General features: G+C 40.9%; 1 protein-coding gene across 1 annotated transcript; it reads left to right on the forward strand.

Moving 5' to 3' along the window:
* Positions 1-583: 583 nt before the first annotated feature.
* Positions 584-10,215, forward strand: THOC3 (THO complex 3). Its single transcript, XM_018552398.1, has 6 exons — positions 584-831; positions 1,689-1,845; positions 3,773-3,977; positions 4,431-4,592; positions 5,951-6,051; positions 10,000-10,215. The coding sequence occupies exons 1-6, from the start codon at positions 637-639 to the stop codon at positions 10,161-10,163; spliced, it is 984 nt and encodes a 327-aa protein (XP_018407900.1). The 5' UTR covers positions 584-636; the 3' UTR covers positions 10,164-10,215.
* The last annotated feature ends 10,984 nt before the right edge of the window (positions 10,216-21,199 follow it).

Below are 21,199 nucleotides of genomic sequence, written 5' to 3' on the forward strand. Positions count from 1 at the left end.
CATCATATTTTATGAAAGCAATTCAAAATCTGGGCAGTTAAAGAATTAACCCTTGCAGAGGGGCTACTGCCATACTGCAAGGGTTAAGTGCTGTTTTGCTCTAGAATAAAAAATTATAAAGATATGCTTACCCGGTCCTCGGTCACACCTGGCTGCTAGACAGGGCCCCCAGGGCCACTCCTCCCTTGGACTCCAGCGGTCTAAGCCCAGCTGACGTCATCACATGTAATACAAGTTCATTAAATTGTATTATAAGTAAGGATGCCAAGGGAGTGGGACATACCACAAACAGAACGGAGAGGAAAGAGCTGAGCGGTTGCTGATGTAGGACTATGTATCAGTTGAGTATATCTTTTTTATTTTAGACCCTAGACTAAAATGTGCACTTAACCCTTGCAGTGCGGGGGAAGCCACACTGCAAGGGTTAAGTCTTTAAATGCCTAGAGTTCTTTTTTTACATTCTACTGTGAACTACAAAATGAGAGAAGTGATTATATTGATTATCAAGGGACACGCCTCTTAGATCAGCAGAGCAGCCACTCGGACCGAAATTCATGTTTGTAAACAACCAGGGAAGGCTTGGCTGATAACCCGGAAGCGTTGTCATGGCTGTGCGCCGCTAGACGTCGCAGCTTTATGACGTCTGTTGTGCGGCTTGCGATGTCTGCCCAGGTGCTGCAGGAACATTTCCGTGGAAATTGTAAGACCCGAGAGTTCCCGGCCCACAGCGCCAAGGTGCATTCGGTGGCCTGGAGCTGTGATGGACGCCGCCTCGCTTCCGGTTCGTTCGACAAGACGGCCAGCGTTTTTGTTCTGGAGAAAGATCGACTGGTGAGATGGCAGGACCCGGGTACACATTGTACGGTGCCCACCTCGCAGCTTTCCTACATGTCACGTGATAGGGCTTTTCATTGCCAGCTGTGTTATGAGTGCTGTGCAGAACCCCATCCATTCAATGTGTATCTGTGGTATCATTAAGTAAAGGTACCTACAGACATAAGAGAACATGTGTTTGATCCCATTAATTATGTTCACATCAGGGAATGTTTGAATGAATCTTACTGTGATGACCTCTGATCGAGCCTACTTGGGAGAAAAGGGATGGGCTGTAATGGATTTCCTGTCTGATTGCTGCACCACATATTAAAGTTTCCCCAATGCCTAATTCCTTGTTTGTATAACAGTTAAAAGAGAACTAAAGCTTTATGCTGACAGCGCAGAGATACGCTGCAACCAGGAAAGATTCCGACAGTATTGTTGGGATCCACCCTGCTGGCTGATTGACCCATCCCCTCCCTGTCTGTCCCGCCAGTGAGCACTGGAGGAATAGAGAGCGCGGAGGGGGGAATCCCTGTCGGGAGCGGTGACTTATGTCCATACACCTGCCGATTTATTGTACGATAATCGTGGGTGATCCCGCGATCGTACGATAATCGACAGGTGTATGGAAGGCGTGCAACCGTTTCTACTGTAAGGTCGCACGTCTTTTGTCCTCCCGAGCAGGCTTGAAAACCCGCTGAGAATCCCATCTAATAAATGCAAATTTTCCCATGTAGATTCTTTCTATTACCTGGTGGCAATTAAACCCAGGAACCTAGTACTGTAGGCCAAGTTGCTACCCAATCACCCAGGCAGAATAAGCATTTATATAATGTTATTATAAGGCTGACCTTCATTTTATTTTGTAGGTAAAAGAAATTAATTTTCGAGGCCATGGAGACAGTGTGGACCAGCTGTGCTGGCACCCCTCAAACCCAGATCTCTTTGTCACTGCTTCAGGAGATAAGACGATCCGCATATGGGATGTTAGATCTGAAAGATGTGTCACGACTGTTACAACAAAAGGTGAGTAACCACAATATCGTGGTTTTTAGCTGTCTGCGAAATTTGTATGAGCAAAGAAAACATTCCAAACATTTAAAAATGCTACACACACAGACATCTTTGTGAACCCTGCTTGTATGCAAACATTTCTTTTTTTATATTGGTAATATGTTATAGATTTTTTAAAAATCTTTTGCAGAGTTGTGAGTAAAGGGGACACAACAGATGACTCTTAAGTACTCTCAGCATAGGGCAAAACCATTCATATTGTCTCTATTGATTGAATCAATTTAGACAAATGTTGGTACCGTCATTGATTTTATTGTGCTCTTAAATGATCATATGGTGCTGTGATGGTCTGTGATCAACCAACCAAAGCTGTATTTGTTTGTGAGCATGTGGAAATTTGGTTCTCCAGATCACAAGCTATGACACTTATGGCATTTTAGGTGCACTGTTTCCCAATACCATAGTAGCTCTGTATCGTCTTGGGTCACCTCCAAGATTAATTTATAATAAAATATTCTAAAACCACAACTTGTGTTCTTCCAAAGTGAGGGGGTGAAGATGAGGGCCTGATATGGATTAACGGTGACAGGAAGCTCAAGATGTGCATTACCAGTGTTGTAATGCTTATTAGTAGTCCAATGGTGAAACTCTTTAAAGCCCAAACTCCACCTCCTGACATGGAGACAACCTTTGCAGTAGGGACGCAGCACTAAAAAGGTGAAGGGGGTTATAACTGTACTCCTACTTTATTGAAAATCGGAAAACATGGCTGGAGTTGGTCTTTAGAGTGGCCTAAAGACAAATTTTAGCTTTGCTGGTCCCAGTGTCTATACTTAAAAGCAACTGTTTTTTATCTTGGAATTGTTACTGGCGTTGTGCTGCCACAGCCACTATTATGTTTTGTTATTATTACACTGCTATGTATTCATTGCATATTATTGTGTTGTGGTATATTCCTGAAAACTAGTGGTAGATTAGCATTATTTCTAATTTTTACAGGTACATTAGTAGACACTCCCAATCTCTCCTCACCAATTTCTTTTTGCCTTTTCCCTTACTGTGTTAAGAGGGTTCTATACATGGTGTTACAAGGCTTCCAGACAGAAATGTATTTCCACCTCTAAGACAGACAAGAGATCCCATCCTTTGTATTGTTATGCCTAAACTACACTGGATTCTACTCTAACAGGGTTATTCACAAAAGGGTGAAGAGTTTGGAGAAGGCAGGAAAAGTGATCAATCTAGGACAACATAGCTGATTTAGATAAATTCTCCAATTCAGCTCACTTTCCAGTTCAGCTATGTTGTGCTGGATTGTTCACTTCTCCTGCCTTCTCCAAACTCTTCACCCTTTTGTGAATATTCCTGCAAGTCTTGGTGAGTTGAATGCTGCCTGAACACACCATCAGCTCAGTAGGTTGTCATTCTATCTGTATGCTGAAAGTACTTAAGAGTCACCTGAGGTGTCCCTTTTACTCAAAACTGTACAAAAAAATATAAAATCTATAGTCTTAGCAAGTATGTTCAAATACATAAATCGTTGGTTGAGACAGAACAGGCATGCTGGAGTGGGTTATATCGCTATTTCCTTGGTGCTATTTCGCCCTCTCTTGCAAAATGCCATTATAAGTAAGGGTGGGCTTTGTATATCTGTGATGTAGCAAAGAAAGAGACGTGAAACTGAGCTACCAGCCAGTTATCTAGAGGGAGCCCACTTCAATATGTTGCTCAGCATTTTAAGGCAGACACTTTTAGCATGCCTGTCTTAAGGGGAACACTCAGACTTAAAGTAAAATGTTGACTTTACTTGTGCTATGTAGAGAATCAAAGTACACTAATGTTTCAATCTTTTGAAATTACTAGAAGGGCTGCTTCTATAAATGTGTGTACCATACTACAGTGATCACGGTGTTATCTCTATTTGTATGCTTGCTTATAGGTGAAAACATAAATATCTGCTGGAGCCCAGATGGTCAGACCATTGCAGTAGGCAATAAGGATGATGTTGTCACTTTCATAGATATAAAAACGTACCGCCCCAGAGCAGAGGAGCAGTTCAAATTTGAGGTTAATGAAATCTCTTGGAACAATGATAACAATATGTTTTTCCTCACTAATGGAAATGGCTGCATCAACATTCTGAGGTAAGTGACCTACCACAAATGACTAGTCACCAGCCTGTGGTCTCCCTGCAGCTGATCTTTTCCTAGTTACTGACTTAGTTCTGCACTATATCTCTCTGTAGAGGTAGCCATCTTGGTAATATCAGATCCTCCAGCAAGGAGAACAGTGAGCAGCACAGTAGTGACATCAACACCTTTCACTGCAAATCTCCTAAGACCAGCAGTCAGATCTCACACTGCAGATATACATCTATGAGGCTGTAGGCAAAGGAGTGCATAAACACACTCCTATACCAGGAATTGCAATGTTTCAGGAGGAATTCCAGGTAAAAGGTACATTTTCAGGGTAGAGCTTAGGCACAATTAACGTTTCCACGTTTTCCCTATAACATAACAAATCCTCACTTTTCTTGTAATTTGTTTATTTGATTCACTTTGACATGCTAATATTAATCTTTTGTTTTGTTTTTTAAGCTACCCAGAGCTAAAGCCAATTCAGTCGATCAACGCTCACCCATCCAATTGCATCTGCATAAAGTTTGATCCTACGGGGAAATACTTTGCCACAGGCAGTGCTGATGCCCTCGTTAGTTTATGGGATATAGAAGAGCTTGTATGTGTACGCTGCTTTTCACGGTATGACTCTGAGCACTGGTACTATGGTGACCAGGAAACATTCACTCTCCTAATTGAATACTTTGAATTTTTTACTTGGATGCATAAAGAATGTATTAACGCTCAGGAAACAGCGATATAACACATTTTTTTTTTTTTTAATCCATAAATATTTTCAAAAACATTCATATTTTAAATGTGAACTTCTGTCATGTGAAACTTGTACTGAGAATTTTTCAGAGGCTTTGCTTGCTGAACTCTTCTGGAAATGTTAGATGGCTGTCTGGCATGATAATCCAAATGCTTTAGTACTTTCTGAGGCGTGCACGGACCTTATGTATGCATAAGTGTACAGGTCAGACATTTTGATGTCACTGACTTTAATTTGCATGTTTGTTCCTGTTCCACCTTAAAACACAAAAGCCAAGCAACTAGTTTTTTTAGACAGCAGCCAGCTGTGTCAGCCCCTGTATTTGTTTCTCAAACAAAAAGCTAACATTGAAGTAGTATGTGCCATAAATGAAGAGACAATATCTGCAGACCCCTTCAGTTCACTGCAGACCCCCTTTTTTTATTTAAAAAATAAATAAATACTTTATTTATAAACAAAGGGGTGGGGTACATAGAGCAAGAACATAGAGGCCACATGGCCTCCCATTTCACAAAAGTAGCAGATTCGGCAGCATGCGATAAAAATAAACCAATATCCACATCAGGTCTGGTTGTATGATCTCGCCCCTACCCTTATGGCATTTTATGAATGTAAAACCAAAAAGGAACAGCATAACAGGGTAAACCGCATGACATGACCTATTGACATGAAAGGCCATTACCAAACAGGTCCACCTCTGAAGGACACACAAAGACAGACAAAACACATACCATGAAAATTAAAGACAGAAGGAAGTACAATGACAAACAGTGAAAGCAAAGGTAGATACCCCGTTCCCCGCTAGCCCAAGGACGTCCAGCTCCTAGCCCATATAACATTACAAATGCAGGGCGGGGGGACCAAGCCGCAAGACACCACAACACCTCCAACTCATTCCTGACACATGTTAGAGAATGCAACAGAGTCTCTGCACTGCAGACCCCTTTTAATGTGCCTCCTTAGCACTGTGAAACATTGCAGGTTAGCAGAAGAGTAGCTGTGCCCCCTCCCATCCCATAATGCAGTGCTCAGTGGTTGCAACATATCCCCAAGCCCAAGTCTTGTCCTATGAGGTAGAATGTGCCATAGCCTATGCAAATATTGATGTTTAGAAATGTATTGCTTTACCTATTATCTAGTTAATTCTGAAACCTGTAACTGCAAGATTCTTTTTTTTTCTTATGGAACTGTGCCACATGTTATTAACTACCATTCCCCTGTTTTGCAGTTTGGATTGGCCTGTGAGAACACTGAGTTTCAGCTTTGATGGAAAAATGTTGGCGTCTGCTTCTGAGGATCATTTCATTGACATTGCTCATGTTGAAACAGGTATTGTAAAGATGGTTTTCAAAATTTTCTGCCAAAAAATTGACAAGTTTATATTTGGGGTTAATATTTTAGAAGTCCAATATTTTGTAAGACCTATGAAAACCTATTGATACATAGATTTAAGTCCTGATCTCAAACAGGGACATCCTTATTGACTTGTGTTACAGATCTATGATCCCCAGCATTGGTGCCAGTGGCCTCTGTAATGATTTCCAGAATTGGTGCCAGTAACCGCTGTCATAACCCCCCAGCATTGGTAACTGTGATCACAGTAATAACCCCAATCATTGGTGACAGTGAGCGCAGTAATATTACACAGCATTGGTCACAGTGAGTGCAGTAACAACACCCAGCATTGGGGACAGTAAGGGCAATAATAACCCCCAGCATTGGTGACCGTGAGCACAGTTATAACCCCCAGCATTGGTGACAGCGAGTGCTGCAATAACACCTTGGATTGGCGACAGCCAGTGCAGCCATTGCCCCAACATTGGTGACAGTGACTGAAGCAATAACCCCCGGCATTGGTGATGGTGAATGCAGTAATAACTGCCATTATTGGTGATATTGAGCGAAGTAATAACCCCCCAGCATTGGTGACAGTGAATGCAGCAATAACCACCATCATTGGTGACGCTCTCACAAAATACAGTCTGAACAAAAGAAGTCCAGCTGCACACCAAGAAATGCTTTTTAACGTGTTAGAGAGGAGCTGACCTTCGGTGGGATATTTTGGCATATTTGGTCCCTCAGAGGTCCCGAGCAGAACAGAAACAGAGTGAAAAAAGTTTTAAAAAAGTAAATAGAAAACGGTTGTGCGGAGCTAGCAGTGACAGCTAGCTCCGCCCAATAGTTTCCTATTGTCCGGCGGCTCTGCTGCTGTCAAAAAAAAAAAGCACAAAAAAACCTCTCCCGGGCACTCTGGCAGCCTCCCTCTCCCGGCCGCCCAGGAGAGAAGCACTGATGTGTCTTTTTTTACTTTATTCTAACATGGAGCCATGTCAGAATAGAAAAAAAAAGACATTTTCCCATTGAAAAGCATTGGGACATTACTATTGGCTATTTCAATTTGCAATAGCCAATAGTAAACTAGCATTGTACCCGCCCTCTGCTGATGGACCTGATGGGGAACTGCAGCAGAGGGCGGTTACAATGCTAGTTTACTATTGCAAATTGAAATAGCCAATAGTAATGTCCCAATGCTTTTCAATGGGAAAATGTTTCTTTTTTTTTCTATTCTGACATCGATCGTGTCAGAATAAAGTAAAAAAAGACACCGCAGTGTTTTCTCTCCTTGGCGGCCGGGAGCAGGAGACTCCCAGGGCGCCAGGGAGAGTTAGCTGTTTGGAGATCAGTGTCCCTGGTTTGCAGGTAACCAGGGACGCTGATCTCACTGCAAGTGGCCGGAGACAGCAGTAAGATCACGGCTGGCTCCGCCCAGCTGTCAGAAGCAGGCTGTCGGCCGGCCGCTCGGCCAGCTTCGGCTTTCAGCACGGCTCAGCTCGGCCATGTTCGGGAGCTGTACGGGCTATTGTGAATAGCCCGTACAGCACCCCTTCAGTTCTACTGAACCGAAGGGGTCCTGGGGCCGAAGCTAGACGAAGGATCGGCCGAAGCTACGGCCAGATCCTTCGGCAGCTTCGTGAATAGACCCCTTTGTGTCGGCACAGAAAGGTGGGCTGAGGGTGTGCATGGTGTAAAATAGATATGGCACTCAAGGCATATTGTCTCTGCCATCCCTGTCCAATATGAAGCTGGTCTGATCCATTCTGATCTACTTTGCAAGGAAGAAGAGACATAGGTCTTAGGGCTAGTGGTTTGGAATAAACCACTGTGTTTTTATTAGTAATATGGGCTTGTACCTTAAAGGGATTGTACAGTCTTTACTAAATATGAGCCCAAAGAGTTTCTGGTCTTCGGGGGCTGCATGCTGTTAAATAATTTGTGTACATACGTAAACTGAGGATAAGGATATCCTTAGATTCATTATAATAAAAAAATGCTGTAAGTTATTAATCTGGGGCGGGTTAGGATTTTGTACATGAGCATTTATCTGGTCTTGTGGTGGGCAGGTTGGGGTCTCGCCCTTTGTGTTGCATAATCGGAGAATGCCTAGGGGGATAGGTGTTTCACCCCTCGTCCAAGCAGAGAACGCGTAGAATTCATTGATAAAAATATTAGGTGTTCGCTGAATAGCTGCTGTGCCAGGGGAAGTTTCTCAGTACAGCGGCGGTATAGGACTTGGAAGGTCGCTATAAAGCACGATAGTAGCGATGGCTACTACAGTTTTTTACAGGACCCTCGTGGCCCTACCAGGTATGAAATATGCAAACTTACATTAGGCCAAGCTGTACATATACATAAATATTTATAGCTGGAGTTAATGTCTAAATGTGTTTTAAGTTGCAAAAACACAATCGGTTACTAATCATTTAAATAAGAAAAAGGAGATGTTATAATTGGTGCTCGTTTTTGATGTATCTAGGAAGGAAGTAAAGGAAAAACATCCCAATGGGACCCAGGCTGTGATATAAATTAGGCAGTGTTAACCCTTTAGCAATTTTGAAACATAGAGAAGCTCTACCCTCTTGTCTCCAATCCTGCTGCTGCAACCTCTGTGCATGGTAAAGCTTCCGCCAGAGCCTTCACTAAGCAATAGATAAAAACTGGCACTCGTAAGGGGATCCGTCCATCCAATACTTTTTATTTGTAAGAAGGCATAAAAGCAGTAAACAAATGCTTACATGTTTCAGCCCAAAACTGGGCCTTAGTCATAGTAGTAGCTACGACTAAGGCCCAGTTTAGGGCTGAAACATGTAAGCATTTGTTTGCTGCTTTTATGCCTTCTTACAAATAAAAGTATTGGATGGACAGGTCGGATCACATTCAGAGTACTAAGCGATGGCTACTACAGTTTTTTACAGGACCCTCGTGGCCCTACCAGGTATGAAATATGCAAACTTACATTAGGCCAAGCTGTACATATACATAAATATTTATAGCTGGAGTTAATGTCTAAATGTGTTTTTAAGTTGCAAAATCGGTTACTAATCATTTAAATAAGAAAAAGGAGATGTTATAATTGGTGCTCGTTTTTGATGTATCTAGGAAGGAAGTAAAGGAAAAACATCCCAATGGGACCCAGGCTGTGATATAAATTAGGCAGTGTTAACCCTTTAGCAATTTTGAAACATAGAGCAGCTCTACCCTCTTGTCTCCAATCCTGCTGCTGCAACCTCTGTGCATGGTAAAGCTTCCGCCAGAGCCTTCACTAAGCAATAGATAAAAACTGGCACTCGTAAGGGGATCCGTCCATCCAATACTTTTTATTTGTAAGAAGGCATAAAAGCAGTAAACAAATGCTTACATGTTTCAGCCCAAAACTGGGCCTTAGTCATAGTAGTAGCTACGACTAAGGCCCAGTTTAGGGCTGAAACATGTAAGCATTTGTTTGCTGCTTTTATGCCTTCTTACAAATAAAAGTATTGGATGGACAGGTCGGATCACATTCAGAGTACTCATTTTTACCTATTGCAGTATTAACCCTTCCCTACTTTATCCAAATCTAAAACAAAAAATTCTGGCTATACATTAACTGTAATCCCTATTCCATAAGGTTTGTTTTATTTAGTGTTACTTGTCACATTATGACGCTGTAAAAGCTCCCAACACCAAACGTTTAAAATCCCTGGCAGGGGTGGGCTATTGGCAGACACTGTCACTTTGCTGTGGTTGGGCAAAGTGATGACAATCTTTCAGTAGCTCTCCAAGTAGCAGTCAGGAGTGCAGGCTTGGAACTTCAGTCTCCTAAAGAATGTTACTCCTTATACTATGCTATAGCTATTTGGTTGTAGTTGCCTTTTAATCTATAACAGATTAATAACATAAAAGAAAATAGAGTTGTTTGTGCTGATCATTTATTCTTCTAATGTTTGAACATATTTGCAGGTGAAAAGCTGTGCGAAGTTCAATGTGAATCCCCCACTTTCACTGTGGCCTGGCATCCTAAGAGATATGTTCTGGCTTTTGCTTGTGATGACAAGGATGGCAAGTATGACAGTAGTCGTGAAGCTGGCACTGTAAAGTTGTTTGGTCTTCCTAATGACTCTTGAAGGTCCATGACATCCACCTGCCAAATAGGCTGTGCGCGCCATTGGGCACCCATTGAATGGAGGGTACCACCTATGGGCTGATATGGTTGCAGAAATACTGAGGCTGGAGAATATGTCACTGAACTGAACCCTTTTCTTTATTAAAGTGGTTTACTCTGGACATTTGTAACTGATTGACCAAAAAAACATTTTTTGGTACATATTTTTTGTAATAAATTTGTTGTGTTTTAATTTATTTTTTTAGAATATCCTTTTGTTCTGAGCAGAGAAATGGAAATTTACTGTCACTGCAATATCATTTTAGTGAGTTTCTATTCATTAGCACAAATTTTAACTTTATAGAAAACCTAAAGTATGATACAAATGCTTGAATCTCTCACTGTTAGCTTTGTTTTATTTTGATTTTAAAAGCTTTAATACACATTTGTAGAGTACATTTGAAAGAAATATGTTTTTAGGAAGTTAACATAAAGAGTTACAGCACTATTGAGAAGCTACTTGCAGAAAAAAAGCCCGGTCGCCCACCACAAACTTCGCTGAAAAGTTAGTTGTAGCACACAGGTACACATTGTCCCACGTGGATGCTTTTCAATCTAAAATGTTTCGAGCAATAATGGGACTTTTTTTCTGTGAGTACCCGCTGATGCCGGAGCATGAATGGCTCGGCCAGTGTTCTATAAAAGATTATGACTGGGTTGGAATGTGTGACCGGTCACATGGTCACACATTATAACATACTCATGGCCACTTTTTCGGCGGTGGAATATAGTTACATAGTATTTGAGGTTGAATAAAGACATTAGTCCATCAAGTCCAACCTATTAGGATCTCATTCTAGGAGTACCTGTACCCCTGTATATTACCTGTACCCCTGTATATTACGGTCCCTTAAGAAATCGTCCAAAAGTTTCTTGAACAATTCCACATTATTTGCTGAAATCACCGCCTGTGGCAGTGAGTTCCAGACCCTAACTGATCTTACTGTGAAGAACCCCCTTCGCCCCTTGTGCTGGAATTTTTTTTCCACCAATTTTAGGTGGTGGCCTCTAGTTTTTGTAACTGAGTTAATTTTAAACAGTTTATCGCTAAATGTGATGCCGCTAAAGGTGAAGAATTCCAACGCTTTCTCAGCTGTTCCAGGGCAGATCGGCATCGCAGATGGTATGTGCAGAAGAACCGATCTTGCCTGGAACAGCTGATCGGTTCTGAAATGTCACTTCTATCTGACTTTGTGGAATGTGAGAGAGCACTCACAAAGTCGGATAGAAGTGACATTTCTGCTGTTTCAGGGCAGATCGGCTCTCCTGCACAGACCATCTGCGATGCCGATCTGCCCTGGAACATCTGAGAAAATTTATTTTGCCAGTGTCATATTCCACCGCAGGATTACGTTAAAATGTGTGACCGGTCACACATTCTACTGCTGAAAAACTGGGCGGGATTATGTTAAAATGTGTGACCATGTCACTGGTCATTCTAATGCAGTCACAAACTTTGATAGAACACCGGCGTGCAACTGCCATTCTCTCTGGTGCTGCTGTGAAGGAGCAGGGATATTGAGCTATGGAAGTTACCACTTTGAGAAGTATTTCACTTAAACTGAACTGTAGCTATGAACCCTGACTGAGTGGCAATTGGTTTGCTAAAGCATTGTGAATCAGTTTTGCCAGTTTTTAAAAAAAATGTAATACTTGTTTTCACTTTTTTCTTTGTTGCATCTCAGTGCTGCTGATCGCCTGTAGCCCCCTATGCAGTCACTTCCTGTCTACATTCGCTCCAGTGATTTCTGCATGACATTTCTTGTGTTGTCACAATATAGCAGAATATGCGAACAAAGACTTTCATGGCTGGACCATGATATTTTTAAAAAAACTTTTTTTTTTTTAGAATTCGACATTTTGGGAATTTTATTGATTGGGTTTACGTCACTGAGTAAATATGGTCCTTAACCTGTCATTGTTGCAACTTCTAGGAAAATGTATGGCAGTTGTATTAATGTCCAAGAAGTTTAGTAAAGCAGTATCTAAGTATGAGTGATGCTGCAAAACTACCTCGGCAGTACAATACTGCAAAATGGAAAGTTTCTAAGGCACACTGGGGACAATTTCACAAAGCAATTTTTTTTCTTTTACATGGGTAAGACCAGTTAGGCATCTTTATCAAAGATTCCAAGCCAGCTTATAGTAGTATTACACGATCGAACAAATATACACTGTCAATCAAAGTATTTCTTTACATGTTTGCCCAAATACCTAGTCATCATGCTTTTGAGCAGCTCCATCTCTTGCAGCTTATATAAAATAAAACAAATCATCAGAAAAATAGCTTAGGGGAGGAGGGAAGGTTTTTTGTAAGGTTTTTTAAACTAATGTCATGCAGATCAAAGGTCACATTTTTTATCCACTTAAAAGATAACTGTGGGGTCAGGGCTTTTCCACAAAGTTCTCCTAAGGGTAACGGGAGAACACAAACTAGCGTCCTCCCGTCACCCAAAGCTCAGTATCTTGTTCTCTTTTTAAGAAGGAAATAGTAAATACAATGTAACAATACTTTGTTGCACTGTAATACTCCTTGACACTCGCAGACTATCTGGTAGTCTGCGAGTGTCTAGTGGTAGAGGAGCTCAACTAAGGAGATACACCCTAAAAAGTTTGATGTTTTTCAGGGCCTATCTCTAACTTTAACCCCTTCATGACTGAGGCCCTTTTTTCATAGAAGTGGTTAAAGAAACTTTTAGCTTCAGCATGAGGATTTTAAACATAAAACTTAATGACAGTGCTTACCAGGGTTTTTAAACCCCCCTTCCTGTCCAGGCTTTTTTTTCAGTATATAGCGCTGCAGTACTTTGTCTGGCATTTATTCCGTCATGCAACGCTGTAACGCTGTACTGAAATTCATTTTATATAACTTTTTGGGGGCAGATAGAGCTTTCTTTTGGTGGTATTGAACCACCACTGGGGGTTTTTATTTTTGCTGTATAAAGAAAAAAATAGCAAAAATTTTTGAAAAAAAAAAAGTTTTCCCTATGTTATAAAACATTTATTATTACCCAACTTCTTGGTAAAATATGAAAGATGAGGTTACGTTGGGTAAATAGACACCAAACATGTCAAGCCCTGAAAAGCTTTTACCGCTCATCAGTTTAGGGTTATCAGTGATTGATGGCACTGGAATTATTGCTCACACTTAGTGACAGTCAGCACTCCCTTGACATTTTGTGCTTAACCCATTTAAATTGGAGCTGGAGGGTGCTTTAACCTCCCTGGCGGTATGATTATGTCAGGAATTTTGTGCCAAAAGCGGTACATTGTTTTTCATGGAAAAGTTATAAGAAATTATAATATAATAAATAATTATAATTGTGAAAAAGTGTCAGGCAGGGCACTGGACAAAGCTCTAGGGACAAAATTGAAGTGAAATAGTTTGATACATAAGTGTAATCATAGCAGATTACATTGTATTGTGTGTATTCTGTGTATATTGCAACCTTTCACTTTTGAATTTCCCGCCGGCTGTGACGCCCGAAAACGAAACTAAAAGTCAGATGTCGGCTTTTAGTTTCATTTTCGGGTCGCGTACAGCAGAGGACGCCGCGGGATCGCAGGGACAAGGTGAGTGTCACTTTTCTCTGCAACTCCAAGTCTGGCTCGGGGTTACCGCTCCTAGCATGAAAATTCACCCCAAGCCAGATTCGGGATTACCGCCAGGGAGGTTAAAGGATCCAATAAAGCTGCTAGAAGCATGCTTAAAGCTTTACACAAATGTACTGTAACTACAGTATACACTGTAGAAGACAAAAGCAACAAAGCGCCACCTCCTTGTGTGAAATTTACTTTTATTTGAATAATAAAAACGGTTATAAATACTCGCAATTATAAAATTTCAGTCACGCTTGTCAATAAGAGACCACATGATCAGTGTCTAAGGAGTGTTCCGCTCCGACCGCATATACAAAGCTGCCTCCAGTCACATCACCATACCATCGTGCCACCGGCTGCTTATAGGCTGGATTTACGCATTTCAGGGGCATACCCCCTTCCTCAGAATCACAGTGACACTGATCTTGTGGTCCTTAGACACTGGTCATGTGGTCTCTTATTGACAAGCGTGACTGAAATGTTATAATTGTGAGTTTGTATAACCGTTTTGTTTTTTATTATTCAAATTAAAAAAAAAAGATTTCACACAAGGAGGTGGCGCTTTGTTGCTTTTGTCTTTTATGTATCTGATGAGAACCCTAGAGTCTCTTTGAGGAGCATCCTCTCCAAAAGCTGTGGACATTTACAAGAAAGACTACTCCTGGAGGATTGTGTGATGGTAATCATTAGCGCCAAGAGTTAAATCGACTTTTTTTTTGTTTACAGTATACACTGTTTCTATAAAAGGTACAGCCTGTGCAATGCATAAGTTAGAATACAGTTAGGAGAAGATTGTCATACTGCAGCACTTTGTGGTTGAGTTTTCTACCGAGAAGACAGGAAGAAGATGAAGAAGATAACAAAGTCTTTACACCTGAATTAAACTTGATATGCTTCCAGTCAGCCCTATCTACACATTAAATATACCGTCTCTGTTTCCTACTTTGCAGCATTACACAGTTGTTTTGCTTTAGGCCCCATTCACACCTGACCGTTTTGTAGCGCGTCCTACGCTCGATGAACGCTCTACAAAACGGTCAAAAAAATAAATAGCATTGTAGTCAATGGTATCGTTCCCACCTGTCCGTATTTCCGCCCGTCCCGAACGCACTACAAAACGGCCCACGCATGAAAAGGTCCCGGAGCGTTTTTTGCTGCGTATTGGTCCGTTTTTAGGGCGTTTTCCATTTGTATACTGCCAAGTAGCCTTTGGAATCGCGCGACGGTCGCGCGACTTTTTTACCGCGAATCGCGGTAAAAAAAACGCGCAACAGACGCGCATATTACAATACGCATAGGTGTGAATGGGGGCTTAGTACCACTTCTTACAATACCTCTGAGTTCACTGACACATTGAAGGCAATTCTCCCTGTGTCTCTGACATCAAGTTGGGAGATTGAAAATGTCAAACACAGTGCTCCCTCTAGTGGTAAATCTACAAATGTGCGAGTTTAAAATAAAAACAAAATGTAAAAGTGCAAACGTAAAAATGTGGGATTCAGAATTATGTGAAAGTAAATTCTACACTAAGAAAAGCAAGACACTTTCTGGAATGTTAAAAACTGTGCTGAACAAATATGTATTCTCAGGTTTTGCTTATTCTACTTGAAATAATGAATGACAGTATACAACTGAGGTGTAAGGGCCCATTTACACCAAAATCGGACGAAAACGTAAATAAATGGAAGTTTCAACCTCAATTGGCTTCCATTTTGCTCTGTTCCATTGCTTTTTTCTTTTGCCAATCTTTATTCTAAGTAACATGTCCTGAGTGGACAAACTTCTTTTTTTTTTACTTGCATATCGTTCTGTTGCATTGGCATCCGTTTTCGGCGTGTTATTTTACGTTACACTGAAAAAAGTAGGCCGTATTTGAAAATTTTTTGTTTTTTTTCTAATAAAATGCTGTGACCCTAAAATTAGGGTTGCACAGATACCAAGTACAAGTACATGTACCGATACTTTTGAGCTCCAAGACTAGACTAGAGAAAAATTCAAAAGTTAGGAGGCAGCTGTCATTTGTAAGGAGCACACGGAGCTCCTGGGATTTGTACATCTCTGTTTTAATGTACGATTTTGTTTTTAGAAATATAAATAAAAAGATGCACAGATACCAGTTTTACGAGTACTTGCCGAGTACTTACAAGTACTGAATCATTTTTGTTTATTGTCATGTGACAGTTTTTCTAAAATAATACAGACTAATGATTTCAGGACAGTGGTGGAGCGCCAGAGCCAGGTCCCAGCTGCAACCCTGGTAGTTTTTATGAAAATGCCAAGTATCTGCACTGGTACTCGAAAAGTATCTGTGCATCCCTACCTAAAATGTAAAACTGTGTTCATATTTGTAAATTAAACTTGCATTAGGTAAAATAATCCGCTGATGATGCGGACTGTAATTGCTGTTAAAAATGCTTGTTGTCTGCTAGTCCTGGTCATCCTCTAAGAAGTACCTGAAACAATCATGGAAGAAGTACAGTCAGAACTTCTGATTTGCATTGCTCTAATTCTGTGACTTAAACACTGATCTCAGTGTTGCATGACTGCCAGGGAGCTAGCATTTTTAAAAACAGAAATGGAAGTCTCCATATATCTCAAAGCACAGGTTTCCTATAACAATATGGTCAGCCTCTGTGCTGTATTTTTCATGTATCTTTTGTGAGGGTTTATTGTGCAGTGGCTGCCTGCAAAGAGGCAAATATGACATATTTTATCCACAGCAAGGCGATGTGCTTCTTTAAGTTGGACCTCCTTTTAGGAATGCTGAGTCCTGGGCAGCCTCTGGTACTTTCTAAGTCGGAGACCCAAAAATGCTAAAACAAATTGACCAGCTTGACTGCCCAAGAGGTAGCATTTTCAGAAAGAGATGTCACCAGTGGTATGCCTACATTTTGCTTCCAAAAACAGATTTACAGTGAGCGCTTCCATCATTACCTGACATATTATCAGAATGTGTGCCCACACTTTTTTTTTTTCCCCTTCTTGACACTGCAGTAGTACCGCACTACAGAAAATTTTCATCAAAGCAGTGCTACGCACATTAGGGTTACTCCACTGTTTCACTTCCAGATTAAAGTCTTGTGTCAAGCACTGCCGTTTTCATTACACTCAGTTGCAGTGTTGCCCAAGCCAATGCTTTTGAATTCAAAAGGCTGCATCTCACCTTATTTGCCTGAAATGCTAATGCGTCGCGATAGAACCTTCTGTGTCCAAAGAAACACAACCCAAAGCAAGTCAAATGCAGCCGTAGAACTGTCATACTGATGATTTTCATAGCTCTGGACTGGCCCAGGTGGATGTGGTACTCTGACTTGATCAAACTCCTAGCAGATGCTCCATGGGCTCTTTCAGCTCGTCCAGATCTTCTATATCAAGGAGCATTTTACGATCCAGATTCAGTGTTGTTGGTTTTAATGGCATGGCTGTTGAAGCTCATGTCTTAAAGGAGAGCTATGAGGTGAGTGAAAATAACACATTCTCATAGTTTGAGCCAACATGTGACAATGTAACTGTCACACGTGGGCTCAATAGATCGGGAAGTGAGCAAACACATACCGGCGCTCGCTCACTTCTCGATCATCTCCCTACAGAGATCTGTAACTGTCAGTCACCGCTCCCCGCAGGGATTCCTCCCCTCTCCGATCCTCCAGCGCTGACTGTAGGAATGGATGGGGGAGGGGACAGGCACAGCTGGCTTTGCCTCTAGATAGGCAGAGCCAGCTGTCACTCACGCAGCTGGGTGGATCTCAACAGCAATGTCGGGATCCGTCCCGGCTGTGGCGGTCTCATTATACAAATATCCTATTGGGAAATTTTGCCAATTAAAATGTTATCTTTCAAAGAAACGGGGGGCACAAACAGTAGCTTCACACTGAGTAACAATATATGGTAATGACCAAAATCTAGGGTTTCAATACATTGGTTCAAAAAAGATGCAATCCCCCATAAATAGAAATCCCTAAAAAATGGAAATGATCTGATGAATAGATCACAAATAAGTAATGTAATATAACAAAATTTATTGTATTTCAAAAACTATACTTATAAAGACACCTATGACACGACATTTAAAAACAATTAAAACAACGCTTCCCTGGAATCACCTGTGTATAATGATGCGGGTACTGAACGTATGAATCTCCTACGGGGCAGGAAGTCTCTGATGTGAGTGAGATACAAATATATCCACAATAGAGAAAACGGAGTTGTACTCACATTATGTGTAACCGGTAAAAAGATAATCCTAATTGGATCCCACAACGATACATGCATGTAGTTGTTTCGGAAGGAATGTATCCTTGTGTAGCAGTTTTACTCCATATGATCCGGATCTTTGATGAATCTGAAGTTCCATAGGTGGAAATGTTATCTTCTTTCACTCAAGAGTTAAATATTGCAAGCAATAAATCCCAACAGTTCTGACTCGGTAAGCTTATTTGCTCTTTTTCAATATGATTTATTAACAGTCTAACTGTTCATTGTGAACTAATTCATGCACTACACTGATGTGTAGTTGGAGAATGAACTGTGTGACAAGAAGTTGGCCTGACATGATGGGATTTGCATTATGCACATTAATCCGTTCTACTACAAGATAAATTGCCAACATAAATGTTAATGGACAAATGAAGATTATGTTCATAAATGTGGCTGCTCTGGATTCCACTAGCACTTACGTTTTTGATTCAGTTTTACATTACAGGGTTTTAAGGCTAAAATTGGTTACATATTTTTATTTGAATACATTTCTTGTTTTTCAAATAAATAAATTAATGCAGAGCACTTTTAAGATCGAATGTTTGCAGAGCATCCTGGTTATTCCAGTAATAGGATTCAGCATTGGGCTTGTTAACTGCTCCTGCAGAATAAAACAATGAAGGGTGAGTTCCTCTTAGATCATTCAGCTCTGTGTGGTAATCTGATATCCTGCTATACAAGTCCATGCAAAGCGAAGTAGGAAATGACCCTTTCTATGGGCTAGTGTACATGAACTTTTGAGATGAGGAGAGCTGCACCAAACCTCCCCCACCACCACCACCTCCGCATCGCCTATACAGCTTTCTCCTCTACGTGGGGAGCCCACTGCAAGCTGCGGCCTGTGTCCCCGCTGCTCTCCCCCGCCTCTAGGCAAAGGCAGCACAGATGGAAGGCGACACAGAGCCGACCCACTTGCCGACACCCACCGGGGAGCAAAAAAGCTGTTGGGAGGCCAAGCGGGGTGGTGCAGGGAGGAGAGCTGCGGGACGATCAGCAAACATAAGAAATATTTGCTGATCGTTTCCTGTAATATTTACACATCACAGTGATCAATACATAGTATTCAGATGCTGTGTCCCCAATTATGAAGAACAGGAAGTGCTCTACCTCAATCCCTGTTCATTCATGATTGTGGACACAGTATCTGTTTACTATCTCCTCGTTTATGAATGAACAGGAAGCCTCTGTACTGAGTGCTTACTGTTCATTGAGTGCTCGGGCTGTAGAAAAGGACATTGAGAACTCTGTGTCCTTCTTTCCTTTTTTATATTTCAAAAGGGAAATATCAGGGGTCTGTTTAGACCCCTGATATTTCCCCAAAACCCCTAACAGTAGAGTAAAAATAAAAACAATTGAAAAAAAGCCCCCTGCACCCCCCATTATTACAAAAATAAATAAAAAAGTGGGTGAAAAGAAATGTTAAAGGTGCTTTATGGTGCTGTTCTTTTCAGTGGCACCCCAAATGCTCCTCCTGCCTGCAGTGCGATCACCCCCACCGATATGTGCGGTACCACAAAGCCGTGCATTCCAGTGCACTGTGATTGCCAAAAATTGAGCATGCAGTTTTATTCTGAAATAAACTTTGTTACACTTCATTCGTGTAGTTTATTTTACATTACTGATGGTATTAAAAATGATATTAATCCGATTAATTGAAAAAATAATTGGCCAAAAAATTGATTGAAAATAATCGTTAGTTGCAGCCCATGAGAAATCTATGCATTCCCTTTAATAGCTGCCTCCTCAAACTGATACCTATAAACCAATCTGAGAGGTTTGAACCAAGAGAACAAATTGGTCCCATTTATAAGTGCCTGTGAGAAATGGCTCAGACAAGTCATAACAAGCGGACAGAACTATGTTTTCAGTGCACGTGTGAATTTTGTTAAGTGCCCTGAATTGTTTGTAGTTCCCAAATGAGTTTTGTGAACAGGGTGCTGGGCTATCAATACATATTTCACAAATGAAAATTGAATAGGCTACAGCAGACAGCCAAATTACATCTTTCAGGTGAAATTTCTTTGATGTGGTCAACACTTTCCCTTTTCCTTTATAGAGTTTGTGTACGGAATACTCATCTAAACTTATAATAAATATGAGGCCTCATTTATGAAGTAGCAGAACACTGCCATAAGTCAGTCAGAGGGATTCAGAGTATCACATTTTATAATTGCCAATTTAGAGACTCGAGCTGAGAGAAATATAGAGGTTACCTTTTGTTGACCCTCTCCTTCTGAAAATGCTACTAGTCTGGCTGGTCCTATTGATCCAATGGCTTTCATACCTTGACTGGCATTAACAGAAAAAATATGCACCTCAATTTTCTAACTGTTTGTGTCAAATCAGTGATTCAGAAAAATATTGCAGTCAGAGCATAAGCCTGACTGCCAGACAACTATTGAATAACTATTCAGTCAATGATTGCTTATACATTTCCTTTATTCAGTCATTTCATCTGGATAACAAATGCTAAAAGAAAACTCTGTCATTGCTGACCATCTTCTAAAACACAATAGAGTCTCCTTAACCACTACAACTATCGTACATGTATAGACTTTGGGCCAGAGCAATTTTTAAATTTCTACCATCGGCCTGTTTATAACCTTGCATTACTTGAGATAACGTAGTTATAAATACTTTTTAGAACAATTTAGTCATTTGGTGTGCTGCCACAATAGTTGTATAAAAATGACACAATCCATAGTTACATAGTATTTGAGGTTGAATAAAGATATTAGTCCATCAAGTCCAACCTATTAGGATCTCATTCTAGGAGTACCTGTACCCCTGTATATTACCTGTACCCCTGTATATTACGGTCCCTTAAGAAATCGTCCAAAAGTTTCTTGAACAATTCCACATTATTTGCTGAAATCACCGCCTGTGGCAGTGAGTTCCAGACCCTAACTGATCTTACTGTGAAGAACCCCCTTCGCCCCTTGTGCTGGAATTTTTTTTCCACCAATTTTAGGTGATGGCCTCTAGTTTTTGTAGCGGAGTTAATTTTAAACAGTTTATCGCTAATGTTGCTACCACCATTGAACATTTTGTACATGGAAATCATATCCCCCCTTAATCTCCTCACCTATAATGTGAACATGTTTAAATTTAGTAGTAGTAGTAGTATAGTCATAGTTGATA

This window comes from Nanorana parkeri, unplaced genomic scaffold (genome assembly GCF_000935625.1).
Source record: "Nanorana parkeri isolate BGI_ZX_2015 unplaced genomic scaffold, ASM93562v1 scaffold87, whole genome shotgun sequence".
Taxonomy (NCBI): domain Eukaryota; kingdom Metazoa; phylum Chordata; class Amphibia; order Anura; family Dicroglossidae; genus Nanorana; species Nanorana parkeri.

What these genes read in the sequence shown, in the direction of transcription:
- THOC3 (XM_018552398.1), top strand. Translation starts at nt 637, where the DNA reads ATGACGTCTGTTGTGCGGCTTGCGATGTCTGCCCAGGTGCTGCAGGAA. An exon ending in GGCTGCATCAACATTCTGAG is followed by an intron (nt 3,978 to 4,430) that starts GTAAGTGACCTA and finishes TTGTTTTTTAAG; the next exon opens with CTACCCAGAGCTAAAGCCAA. An exon ending in CATTGCTCATGTTGAAACAG is followed by an intron (nt 6,052 to 9,999) that starts GTATTGTAAAGA and finishes ACATATTTGCAG; the next exon opens with GTGAAAAGCTGTGCGAAGTT.